The 13,726-nt window shown below is 36.4% G+C and overlaps 1 protein-coding gene across 3 annotated transcripts in view; it reads right to left on the bottom strand.

Annotated features, from left to right (window-relative positions):
- Window positions 1-1,284: 1,284 nt before the first annotated feature.
- si:ch211-288d18.1 (USP6 N-terminal-like protein) overlaps window positions 1,285-13,726 on the bottom strand; it is a 33,734-nt gene continuing 21,292 nt past the window's right edge. For all 3 annotated transcript variants that reach the window (XM_048185167.1, XM_048185168.1, XM_048185169.1), the window contains exons 4-14: window positions 13,136-13,175; window positions 11,926-12,006; window positions 11,681-11,788; window positions 10,880-10,989; window positions 9,497-9,545; window positions 9,301-9,421; window positions 6,714-6,808; window positions 6,491-6,556; window positions 4,543-4,642; window positions 4,164-4,316; window positions 1,285-3,181 (exon numbers count right to left, since the gene is read on the bottom strand). In XM_048185167.1, the coding sequence (XP_048041124.1) occupies window positions 2,418-3,181; window positions 4,164-4,316; window positions 4,543-4,642; window positions 6,491-6,556; window positions 6,714-6,808; window positions 9,301-9,421; window positions 9,497-9,545; window positions 10,880-10,989; window positions 11,681-11,788; window positions 11,926-12,006; window positions 13,136-13,175 (1,687 nt within the window). In that variant the 3' untranslated portion in view covers window positions 1,285-2,417. The remainder of the gene's footprint in view (window positions 3,182-4,163; window positions 4,317-4,542; window positions 4,643-6,490; window positions 6,557-6,713; window positions 6,809-9,300; window positions 9,422-9,496; window positions 9,546-10,879; window positions 10,990-11,680; window positions 11,789-11,925; window positions 12,007-13,135; window positions 13,176-13,726) is intronic.

The raw sequence follows: 13,726 nt of genomic DNA on the forward strand, positions 1-13,726 counted from the left end.
ACACGTTTTCTATGCGTAAAAGTAAGGAACAATGCTATTAAACTTCTGCTGAAAATATGACACGTAACTAAAACGTGGAATGAAGTGCGATTGAGGAATCAGTGAGGATACATTGTAAACAAACGATTAGTTTACAGAGCCCTCTTGTGGTCACACGGAGCACTGGCGTATTGTGTGTTTCAAAATAAATCTGCACAGCCCAATCCAGATTAGAAAAGTTCTATTTCTGCAAATCTAATTCAAACATAGAATAACAAAGTAAATAGGTATATACTATATACAGACTGAATAAAACCAAAACCTTTTGGTTGGAGTTCTCAAAACTCCTTAAAAAAGGAATGTACACCATCCATAACTCAAATAATGCACTGAAATATTTTGAATTAAAAAAAAAAAAAAAAAACTGATAACCATGACATTTACCAAGCGGCATCTGACAGAGTCCACACTGTAATAGATTTTAAAACCATCAATGTCTTAATACAATGGCAAAATAAATAACAATACATTGCTCATTTCAGATTTACAATAGGTTTACACTGTTATTCTGAGAGGCAACACAGCTGCTTAAAAATGCTTAGAGAACATGTTTAAAGATGCAATAATAAATGACTGTATAATTACTTTAGAATACTTAATTCCACTGTTTCCATTCCATTTTCTCTGTTTTAGATTAAAATTGTAGTTTTTGTACTGGTCTATAATGATGAGAAACATGATCTGGGAAAACAATGCATATGTAACTTCAAAGCATGAGTTTGTGAAACCAGTTGAAACAAACCTGAAGCACTTCCTGGGTACAGCCTTCTAGGATCAGTTACTTGTTTTTAAAAAGTAGGCCTATGCTAGATGAGGCCATCAGAAAGCAAATCTGACATTAAAGTCATTTATGTTACACATACAAAATCCTATAAGCGTTAAAATACAGTAATCTAAAAAGCTAAATGTACAAAATGAAGAACGTACAAATACCAAATGTACAGAAATTTGTGGTTAGAAACAACCAGAAAAATATTGTTCAATCTTGTTAAAGGCCATGTTTAATATTGCCACCAGCTGTTCTATATATAGGAACACTCCACTTTTTTTGAAAATAGGCTCATTTTCCAACCAACTCCCCTAGAGTTAAACAGTTGAATTTTACCGTTTTCGAATCCATTCAGCTGATCTCAGGGTCTGGAGGTACTACTTTTAGCATAGCTTAGCATAGTTCATTGAATCTGATTAGACCGTTAGCATCTCGCTCAAAAATGACCAAAGAGTTTCGATATTTTTCCTATTTAAAACTTGACACTTCTGTAGTTACATCGTGTACTAAGACCGACTGAAAAAAAATCAAAAGTTAGGGGAGTTCTAGGGGAGTTGGAAAATGAGCCTACTTTCAAAAAAAGTGGAGTGTTCCTTTAAATTGCAAAGACACTGCAGCTGTCTCCATGAAACTGTGCCAGATCATTTTGAGCCATACTGCTGCACATTCAGTTAAACTATTTTGTGTTTTCTATCAGAATAATAAATATTGGCTTGTGGACACTGCAAAATTACCATAAAGCTGCTATCAACAAACGATTCACATCACAAACGGAGCCTATTTGATCATGACCATTAAAATTACCACACACTACAAGTATATTACTCTGTACCTTCTTATCAGAAAGGGTAAGCTACTGTGTTATTTAACCTGGAGTGTAATGTGATATTAACAAATAATTACAATATTTTGTCAAGCCACAGCATATTAGCCACTTCTTGATTTTGAATGGTGAAGATCGCTGCAGTGAAAATCAGTCATTTTGCAGTGTGGTTCAGAACATTACAGCTATCACCATTTCATTATATTAGGACACAGAAATTGCAAAGACATCAGTGGTGTTGTGATGTTATTAAGTAAAGGTTCTGTGCAAACCATATCCAACTCAGACCCCCGGTTTCACAGACAAGGCTTAAGCTAGTCCTAGACTAAAATGCATGTTTGAGCTGAAAGCAACTTGCACTGACATATCTTAAAATATGCCAGTGTTATTGTTTTGTCTCAAGATGCACACCAAAAAAGTTTTTTTCTAGGGTACATTTATAAAAGCTACTTAAATGTCCTAATTGAACTAAGGCCTAATCCTGACTTAGTCTAAGCCCTGCCTGTGAGACTGGGCCAGAGAGTGCGGAAGAAAAGTCAGAAGGCAATTGTTCATAAAACAACTGGCTATATACTGAGTTGTGTATTAAACAGTGAGCCAGCTCACTTTTTTATGAAGACTTTATCTTGGTCAAATGTGCCAGCTGTGATGTTTGTGCAAATGCGGCCGGATTCAACCAGAACAAACTTGAGCTGCTGAACAGTCAAATATTAAAATACTTGCTATATCAATAATGCTTTCCACAGGAACACTAGCAAAGCACTTGAATAAAAGTTAGTCGGCAGCTTAAAATGTCTCTGACTTGGGCAAGTGTTGGCTGGAATTGGATGGGTGTTGAATCAGAGGGTCTGAATGGACTGTGGGGATTCGTTTGGCAGGTAACTGTGACTGATCACAGGCTGTTGAGGTTTTGGGCGATATAGAGAGTCTCTCTAAAGATTTGTCCATATTCTGACTTTCATCATCTTGCACCTCTCCAATTTCAGAACTGGATATACTGGAAGGCTGCATGGAAACAGATTGGAAATTGTCTGAGGGTAAGTCACCCTCCACACTGCCCCCTGCTGTCTCTGAAGTGTCCTTCTCCATGTTTTGAGATGTTTCTGAAGTAATTTCACCCGGTGATGATGTTTCAGCCACTATTGGCAGTGGAGTAGAACCACACAGCTCCGGTTGGTTTTGGGTCTTATTAAGCTCTGGGACAGGAGGTTCGTATGGAGGAGGCCATTCCCCGCCATCCTCGGGGGCTCCTATCATTCCGTCAGGTGTGAGGGGAATCTGGCTGTGCACTAGAACGGGGTCGGGTGAGGGGAGGGGTGACATGCTGCCGGTGCCTCCATCTTTGTAAGGTTTCTTGTCCTGTGGAGGGCTGTCATCCAGCATGATGGACTCCTGCTGTAGAGAGATGTGCAGAGAGACTGGTGGCCGTTTCATGAGCTGGGCTTTGTTGGGCGTATCTTCTGAGGGGCTCGTTTTGAGCCTTTTGACCGGAGTCAGAACTACAGGCAGCTCCAGACCCAGAGGTTTCCGTGGAAACTCATCAGGCTTAGCTGCGAACACAGAAATAATGAACTAGAGTGGACTGAAAATGTAGGTGACCTACATGAACTGTGGCCAAAAATATATTTATTTATTTATTAATTTAATTTATGCTGTGAGGTGGATGGAGCACTGCATGTGTTTTCATTAATGTTAATATACAGTATGATTAACAAAATAATGAATACAGATTTTACTGTTAAATTTAATTTATTCCTGTGGTGGCAAAGCTGAGCCATTACTCTAGTCTTCAGTGTCACATGGTCCTTCATAAATCATTCTAATATGCTGATTTTGTGCTCAAGAAACATTTCTTAATATTGTCAATGTTGAAAATAGTTGTGCTACTTCATATTTTTGTGGAAACCATGATATGTTTTTCAGGATTCCTTTATGAATAGAAAGTTTATTCAGCATTTATTTGGAATAAAACATCGTTTGTAACATTATAAATGTATTTACAGTACTTTCACTTCTGATCAATTGTGTGTCCTTGCTGAATAAAAGTATGAAGTATTCCCTGAGGCGTGTAACCCGAAGGTCGCTCGCTGGTTCAATTCTCACACCAGCAGGAATTGAAGGTGGGGAGAATGAATGAACAGCACTTTCATCCACCTTCAATACCACCTTCAATGCTCCTCGGGCGCTGGAGCAAATTGGCTACCCGCTGCTCCGTGTGTGTTCACTACTCACTGCTGTGTGTGTGTGTGCACTTGGATGGGTTAACTTACTGACCCCAACATTTGAAAGGTAGAGTATATATTATTTTATATTATGTTATAAAATTGTATATTATGTCAACTAAACAAAAAATACTTAAGTAATTTTTACACATACTCTACTGTATATGAGGGAAACAAATGGTGTCTGTTTCATAGAATGACTCACAATGAGCTCTACTAACTAAGTCAACAGTGATAAAGACATTCAAATGAAAACACACAAGTGTGCAGTTTCATGCAGTTAGATATCATATAAAGAAAATAGCTCAACCTGGTGGTGGGAAGTCAAGCTTCATTTTGCGAAGTTCAGACATGGATACTTTAAGCTGCTCTATGACAAGGTCATCATTGAGGTAGATGGACTCTCCTATCTTCTCCTGCAGGAACTCTCTCAGGTCCTCCAGAGACATCTTAAGCAAACGCTCTGGACATAAATAGGTACAGTAAGTTTTTAATTTCACAGTGAAGAATCCTATGTCGTTAGATTTCCATATTGTGCTGAGAGGTTTAATTTATGTCAAAACAATCAAGTCTATTATGGTTTAAAGTAAATAGCAGTTTAGTTAACAGTTGTTTGTGGATATGGTATAGATTTTGAGAACTTTGGATTAAATTGTTGTTAATTTAGTATTGTAAAAAGAGGAACTCACTTCTGTGGAGCTGAAGGATGGTGTAAGCCATGGCTGTCAGAACTTTCTCGCCCTCCAGGATAAAGATATCCCACAGACGTAAGGTCAGTGTGAATGGAGTCTGGAAAAGGTGACATGTTTGTGGATAAACTAAAATCCGGCAGCTCAATACAAATGTCCTCACAGCATAATATATAACATAAATCTGAAGAATGTCTTCATCCTCGATTATAGTTTTAAACTGGGGCCTCTGTTGGTCTAAAGCTGATCTCTCTCAGCGAGGATCCTGCCAGTCCACAAGCACAGCTCTGAAACAGAGCTGGACCGGATTCTGCAGTGCTGACAGTGGCTGCTCTCGGTCCTCCAGAGCCAAACCCACAGGATTGTGTGTATGTGCAGAGTAAACATTGAAACACCCTTGTCTGCCTGCTAATTGTACACTGCTCCCTCTATCAAGAGGCCCTGACAAAAAGAGAGGAAGAAGCACTTTCTTTCAACCTCTTTCTTTCAGTTTCTTAAACCCTAATTCCTCTTTGCCAAGTCCACCGACCTCAAACTACATTCCCATGCTTTACAATGCTGTATTGTAGCTACTTATTAGATATTTTAAAATGAAACTGTCACATAAATCACCAGCCTGTACTGAACCTAATGAGGTGTTTTTGATCAAATTTAAGGTCACTCAAATAAGTTGGATGTCAGAAACTAGTGGTCAGAAGCTTAGAAAAGTAGTGCACTGTGCAAAACATCAACTAAAAACAATTTGTTTGAATCTTATTACTCAGGCTTTAGACATGGTCACTCACTTTACCTAAACTGTTTTCCTCATTTAACCAAAATGTGTCCATCCATCAGAGTGTCCTTATTAGAGTGCTTCTTCAACTTCACTTTTATGTCCCCCAAAACTTACGAACCCCAAAAGTTGTAATTATTTACAATTTATTTATCATTTATTTTTGCTATCCTTTAAAGATTTTAAAGTTGTTGTACTCTTAACCTAGACCTAGATTTACAATATTGCAATAAGAATATCTATTATAAAAATATGAGACCAAGACCCCTGAAAAGTCCACTTCCAAATGAACCCTGGTGCGGTTTAAGTGAAATATGAACACAACACGGATCAAAGACATCTAAACTAACCAAAAACATTATGTGAGGTCAAAGATGAGACTCAGAATGTTCAAGCATACCTGTCATAGGAACTACTTTGCCCATCACAGTTCAGCACAGGCATCAGAACCGCGTTTCCTTGCAACAGATTTGTGTGTGTTACGGAGGAATTCATGCCGCTGTTTTGAATCCTTTACACATTTTATATAATTTTCACGAGTTCTCAGCTGCTAAAAATACCATCATATGTGCGCTCATGCAATGAGTGCGTTTAGCCCAGCACATAGCACAGCAGTGTTTTGAATGTTTGGTAAGTTCAGTCACAAAACATACGCCATAAATGTTTTGTTTTTTGTTTTGTGTAATATCTGTAGGTTCAAATCAAAAGAACCAAGAGAACCAAACTACAAGTGTGAACACACCATATGAATGCTTTGCTTATGACACTCATTCCCAATTCCCCTCTCTGTGTCCATACTTACAATATCTGTTAAAATCTGTCTGTACAAACCTGAATGTCCACTTATCACCTCAAGATAAAGTTTTTATCTGAGCAGGTCTCACTGCCAGCATCTCTTCATATAAACACCTCTCACTTGAGCAGAACATTGACCCATCAGTTACATTCAAATAAAGCCAAAGCTCCACCTCCATTTTAGCTCATGACTCACTTTTAGCATTGTCTGCAGTGACCTGATTACGCACTTTAATATACACACAGCTGATGTATCACTTCCTTGGCTTTGATGCCTAAACTTTGCATATGATTGAGCAGGTACACCTATCTACTAGTCACTGCTTACATAACACACTTGTCAGTTAGGTTACAATGCATCTGCTGAGATCAAACACTTACCCTGTCAATAAAACACTGGAGGAACCATTTAGTGCTGTAAATCCCACTGGACATCTGCTCCTTATCCTGATGCGAGTGCATATAAACAGAAAAAAAAAAGGAATGAGAAAGGAAGAGAACTCAGCATTAGAGAAACTGACACACAATAAGTTATATTTAACTTAACTAATCTCACAGGTTCTGATTACATTTTGCAGTCTTGTGACTGCCAAAGCAATCTTACCAAATGCTTCTTAAGTTTGGGTAAAAGTTTGGAGAGAATCTGGTCATGGTGGTTTTGGAAACGCTGAAGTTTGGGAAATCCAGGAACAAAGAATCCTGTGATGGGCAAATGTGAAAGTATGATAAAAATGTCCCAACACAAGACCAGCAACAATACCTTGTGTTCAATTCTAAAGTGTTATGTATCTCATATAGGGTTGTTAAGACTTTTCTTTTTGAAAGAAATTAATACTTTATTAAACTGATCAAAAGTGTTGAAAAAGACGTCAAAATTTAAATTATTTATATATTTTTTTCTTTTTTAAAAATGCTGTTCTTTTGAACTTTCTATTCATCAAGCTATCCTGAAAAATATGTATCACCATTTCTACAAAAATATTCAGCAGCACAACTGTTTTCAACATTGATAATGATAATAGAAATGTTACCTGAGCAGCAAATCAGCATATTAGAATGATTTCTCATGTACTGTACTAATAGCTGCTGAAAATTCAACTTTGCCATCACAGGAATAAATTATAGTTTAAAATATAATATATGTGACCTGATCCAGCAAAATGAGTCACAGTGACCCAAATTTCAAAATTGAGATTTTGGTATCAATGGAAAGATGAGACAATAAGCTTTAAAATGATATCCTAGTCAAAGTCATACCTTGAATGGTTTTAAAGATATAAACATTTGAATTATGGTTGTCTGCCCTCTTTTTCCAATTGAAAACCTGAGAAAATCGCTTTTAAAGTTTTTTGCCCGTTTTTTGTTGATATCTTTAAAAATCCATTGCATTTAAAGGGATAAACTATTTATTTTACAGCTTAATTTGACCAAAGACAATTTTATATATGTATAAATGCTATTAAACCAGGCTGAAGCTCAAATTATTTTAAAGTATTTATTTGAATTAACACTTTAAGACCCGAAGGCTTTTTTAGAGTTCTTTTTTTTTTTTTTTTCCTGAGAGAGACACACAAAAGTAAAGACTCATAACTCCAAAACTCTAGCAAGGAGAGTCAAAAGGTAGGTATCATTTGATACAAAACATTTTAAATGTTAAGAAAATATAAATTACATTACATTTGGACATTTTCTTGCCGAGAAACAGCTGATAAAAGACAAAAAATATATATAATTTTTTAAAAATAATTTTTCTTTTTTTATTTGACATGAAATAACTCAGGAACACAATAAGATCGCTAAAAAATTCTTTTTTGGTGATGCTCTCCTATATGTGAGCTGCATCTGGTTCAAATTTTGTGGTGATATTATAAAGAATAGTTTGAAAAATTGTTGTTCATTTTTTCCGCAGCCAGGTGGCGCCAACGGGCGGTAAACTCCGGTTTAGAGGTGCTTCTCAGCACTCGTTAGGAGTTTTTCAAGATTCTAAGCTTTAAAATGATATCTATTCTGTGTTATTCCACGTTGGAAAACGAACATGGATGGGTCAGGGAACATTGGATACACACTGCATCCCGGAGAGATGAGAGACATGTTTTTAGCCAAGTATGTTAAATCATTTCGTGAGTAATATCTTATGATCAACGTAATATATTATATTGATTTTGGATTCATTTTAATCTTGAGAATCTGCTTTAAATATTGATGTGCCATTTTTATGATCTGTGCATTTTTCATGAAGTTATGAGCACGTGAAATACATACTTGTATTCAGTTAGCTGCTGTGCTATTTTTGTTGTAAACGCATATTTCTCAGACACATTATTACAGGGTGAAAACAACGCAACAGAAGCATGTTGGAGGCTTGATATGAAAGTTTAAAGTCTTTGGTTTTGTATGCAAAAAGAATTTTTGTGCTACCTATATGGATTCAATTTTTATTGGCTTTTAAAGAGAGACACGCAAATGGGAGTTTTATTTTATAAGGCGCGCTAGTCTGACCGGAGGATGGCTAGACCGATCGCGTGCCTGTCAGTCGAAACGGGGCTTCTCATTGTTAAAAATCAGCGTTTAGGTCAGTGTGTTTACATTTCTAAGCTTTTTGATCGGTTCTATACAACATGTAACACCATATTTGTAGAGCAGAGATAATGACGTTTCAGGGGATACTGGGAAATGCTCATAAGTGACGAGAGGAGTTGAGAAGTTCATTTCCAGCTAATTTAGTAAAACCATGTCAAATTTAATAGCCATTTAAATACCTTTACTCAATTATCTGGACTACGAAACTTTGGGAGATTATTTTTGAAAGTCTGTTCTTTGAAATTAGCTTTAAAAAAATTTTTTTATTTTTTCATAGTTTTTCCACATTATCGGCCCATATCTTAAAATAGAACGTTGCGACTTCCGACTCATTTCGCCAGATCGGGTCACATATTTAAAAAATGTTATTTTCAAATTGTAACAACATTTCACAATAATACTGTTATAACTGTATTTTTAACACAATTAAATACAGCCTTGGTATTTAATTAAATTAAAAAAAAAATATTTAATTTAAAAAAATAAAACTTTTGAACAGAACAGAAGTGTGCTTTATGTCATATAGTCTTTTAAAGCTTATATAATATGCTAGCAATTAAATCAACATTAAAATTTGTAGCCACAACCAGAATAATAGAGGAGGTCTTCACCATGCATGGCATGTTTCTGATTGGTTAAAAGCTGTGACAAAGCCCAGAATGCATCTTCTTCATTCATGAACATTAACAGAATGGCAGCAATCTGACTCATGCCCTGGCAGTAACTCACTTCCTGCAGACAAGAACAGACAAAGTCAGCTATTATGTAACATCTCTTTATTAAACATGGATGTGATTGTACACTTACCGTATTGTAAACAGAGTACGCAGAGAGCACATGGAACAAAGACTGCTGCCTGTGAAGAGAAATATCAGTGTTGTCAGGCTCAAACTCTCGTGTTGCAATCTTTAATGAATGTCACACCACAGTGAAACAAACGCACATCTGCAACACACAAACCGACATCCATATTTTTCCACAAAGATGCATTTGTTCCTTCAAATTACAGTGGAGCCCCTCCCATCATGTGTGAGCATTAATGACACCCTTCAAATGAGCAAGACTTTCCACTTGGCTCTCTAAGGCCTGCAATCTATTAAATCCTCAGTGACATCACTCCCATTTCTGGCCTGCTGGGGGAACAAGCTCTCAAAATCGAGAAACCAGCTCCAGAGGTTGTCTGAGAGCAAGAAACTGATGCATTTTTTTCTGTTTTTTTTTTTTTTTCATGAATATAATTATTTATTTTTTTTGTAACATTGTAAAGTCTATACTGTCACTTTTGATCAATTAAATGCATCCTTGAATAAAAATATTAATTTCTTTCAAAAAAAAAAAAAAATCTTACACATCTCAAACATTTTACTGACCCCACACTTTTGAATGGTAGTGTTTGCTGTATATGCTGCATCATCATTGATATAGTAAATACTTGGAAATGACACATTACTAAAGCACTTACAAAACTGAGCAAATTTGTGATTTCATTTAATAATAAACAAATATACCTGTCTGTTTTGTAAATGTGTCTTTGTATTTTATGGTCAAATCTTAGGCCCTGTTTCAAATGGCACACTTGATTTGGACTTGTGGTCTCATAGCCTTCACTTCTGCAAAGTCCACATCACCTGAGAGTGCCATTTAGGACAGGGTGTTAGTTATTACTAAAATAAGTCCTCCAAGTACAAAGTTTCCTATATGAGAACTGTATGAAAATTCCATAGAAAGACAATAAATTCCATATACTCATATAAAAAGCGGAAGTGGGCAGTTTGTTACAAGGTTACATGTGATCTTTTTAGGCACATTCAGATAAATCATTTATAAGCCATTACTGTCATGTGAAATTTCAAGAGCTGAGTCATGGTAAACTAAAGTAGTCTGAAAGCCTATAGGAAGAATCTGTTCTCAGTTAAGTGTTTTAAATGCTCCAAAGCAGCAAATTATGGTGCTTTGTCAGTGTGCATACATTACAGATAGTGGCAGCATGTAAGTATGCTAATGTTACATCACAGAGCAGCATTATAAGATAAGCGCTGAACATGTAGAAGATGAACAGAGCAGTGCAGAAACAGCAAAGTGATTTTAATTTCAGCGATTTTTATTGCAGAGCTGCAATGCATCAATGCATCTACATTAATTAAATTTCTCTCATCATAGCACATTTTAATGCTTGCATGTTTTACTTACTTTACACCAAATCGATCCATAAACATGATGTGGTTTCGAAAGGTCCTATTAATATCAAGGTCAATCTGTTTGATTTCGGGAGAGTACAGCTGGGCTTGCTCCTTCATTCTCTGTCAATCAAACAAACGGCTTTATCAAAAACAGCTTCATCTTTGACATACTACCGTGCATTACAAGATGACATTAGAAGACAAACATCTCTAGGTTTAATCATGATGTGATATATCTTGTGATATTGTATCTTTTATCTTGTGATATTATACCTAACCTCCCCAGGCGCCGCAGCAAAAATGGCTGGCCACTGCTCTGGGTGTGTTCAATACTCACTGCTGTTTGTGTGGACTTGGATGGGTGAAATGCCCAAATTTCGAGTATGGGACACCATACTTGGCTACACGTCACTTTCACTTTCACCTTTGTTCAAGTATTCAGGACAGCTGTGTAATGCATTTACAAAACTACTTATGTAAAACATGCAATACAGGATTTCAGCACCAGGGTACCTTGTTCAGTACTTCCTGCTAGTCGTAAATCTCAGCATCTCTGATGGTTTGTTTAGATTGAGTTTCGTTCTCTCCCGTCTCTTTCCATGCCATGTATCAGCCATCTGTCTGTTTTCAGATCACACTCTAATCCCTTTGAAATAGCTCTACCACAACACCACTCCAGTAATCCCACTCTCACCAAACACCCGGCTTTAGGCCAGCAGAGACTCGCAGCTACATTGTGTCCATAGATCGCAGCTAAAACTGCTGAGCTATTGTGTGTGAATGTCTATGCATGGATGTTTTTATCCTGTACCTCATATTTTCCTGCATTGTCACTCTTGACTTTCTCAATGTCCAGTAGCATAGCCCAGGCCTGTCCTCTCAGCTGAAGTGGGATGCCTTTATACACCCTCTTAATCATCTGCACAAAGACATCAGGAGTAAGTGCAAGTGTGTGAGTGTGTGTGTGTGTTTTAAGGATCACTCTGGTTCTCAATGGAGCTACGTCATTGTTTTCTCTGATTTTCAATGATTGCCATCTCTCAATGTGAATCTCACCCGGTCGCTGTTCCTGTACTTGCTCCAGTTCTTCAGCATCTTCAGCCATTTCTGAACCCTCTCAATCTCCACCTGTTTTTGCTGCACAGGAGAAAACAATGAGATCTTATGAAGAAAGATTTGCAAAACCAAAAATTAGATATAATAAATGTTTAATTTCTGTTTAATTATCATTATTTTTTTTTAACAAAAAATAAAATAAACATACACCAATCACCAAAACCAAAAACATCAATAATAATAATAATAATAATAATGGATAATAATGATAAACATTTTTAATATATCATACTTTATTTCAGCCTGTCCTATTTATTAACAATTGAGAATTCATTAGGTTCAGATTATGTATAATATCAAATGAAATACGATACCTTCCCAAAAGTTGAAATAACTTCTTTTTTTTTTTTTTTGTCAATTTATATATATTGGACAAATTAATTGGATAAACGCAGTAAATTAAGTTTAGTTCAGTAAAATAAAATACATGCATATATTATATAAACACTACAATTTAACACACCCAAACTTTGGAATTGTAAGTTTCACATCTTCATTTAATTTTATCTTAAAATAATTAAATAAATAAAAATGCTGAAAGAATATGTCATCAGTTGCATATGGTGCATATCACAAGCTTATAATCCTCAGGGTCCATTAACAGACAGGTATGAGTTTAAATATCTGCTACATGACAACCCTCCTGTGTTTTGTCTAAGGAAGTAATATTTCTTTCATTTGTACAAGTACTTTGGGATTAGATGCAGGGCAGGCATTCAGATCATCCTGCTGCTGTTAACATCTGTTCTGAGGACATCTTTCACTCTTTCCACCCTTAGTGTTTAACCTTTATGTGCCACAACATGACTGAACAAATGTCAGCTGGGAAATGCATCAGCCACCTCCATGCTGTAAATGGCACATGGGAACACACCTCCAGACAGCCCAGCTGTGTCTGCCACACACTCTTGTATACTAAACGCTCATGTCTGAAGGTCACCATAAGCCTGTTTACAAAAGAGTCTCCACACTGCTACAGATTCAGTCTGTGATCCTTTGTTTTCTTTTGTGTTTCTGTCTGTGATTCCCATCTTTCCCACCATTCTACAGAAACACTATTTGAATAGTATATTCACATGCTGTTTGAATGCACATCACCTGTATAGTATATTGAATATTTACATGCTTAATTCGTGTATGTCTACATTACCTTCTCTTCAAGGGCACTGGGTGTGGGTAATTCTTCTTCACTGAGGGAAAAACAAATAGGTCAAAACACTCATACTAATATCACAATACATTCCTTATCAGGGAAAACTAATTTGGTTCTAACAGTTTCTATAGTACAGTTTTAAAGGGTTAGTTCACCCAAAAAATTAAATAATGTCATTAATTACTCACCCTCATGTCGTTCCACACCCGTAAGACCTTCATTCATCTTCGGAACACAAATTAAGATATTTTTGATAAAATCCGATGGCTCAGTGAGGCCTCCATTACCAGCAAGATAATTAACACTTTCAGATGCCCAGAAAGGCACTAAAGACATATTTAAAACAGTTCATGTGACCACAGTGGTTCAACCTTAATGTAATGAAGCAATCAGAATACTTTTTGTGCACCAAAAAATAAATAAATAAATAACAACTTTATTCATGAAGCTTCGAAGCTTTACGAATCCTTTGTTTCGAATCAGTGGTTCGGAGCATGTATCAAACTGCCAAAGTCACATGATTTCAGTAAACGAGGCTTCCTTACATTGTGTTTCTAAATTTCAATGGTTCATCACTGGGGGGCGTGA

The sequence above is a fragment of the Megalobrama amblycephala genome, linkage group LG3 (assembly GCF_018812025.1).
Source record: "Megalobrama amblycephala isolate DHTTF-2021 linkage group LG3, ASM1881202v1, whole genome shotgun sequence".
NCBI classification, from domain to species: domain Eukaryota; kingdom Metazoa; phylum Chordata; class Actinopteri; order Cypriniformes; family Xenocyprididae; genus Megalobrama; species Megalobrama amblycephala.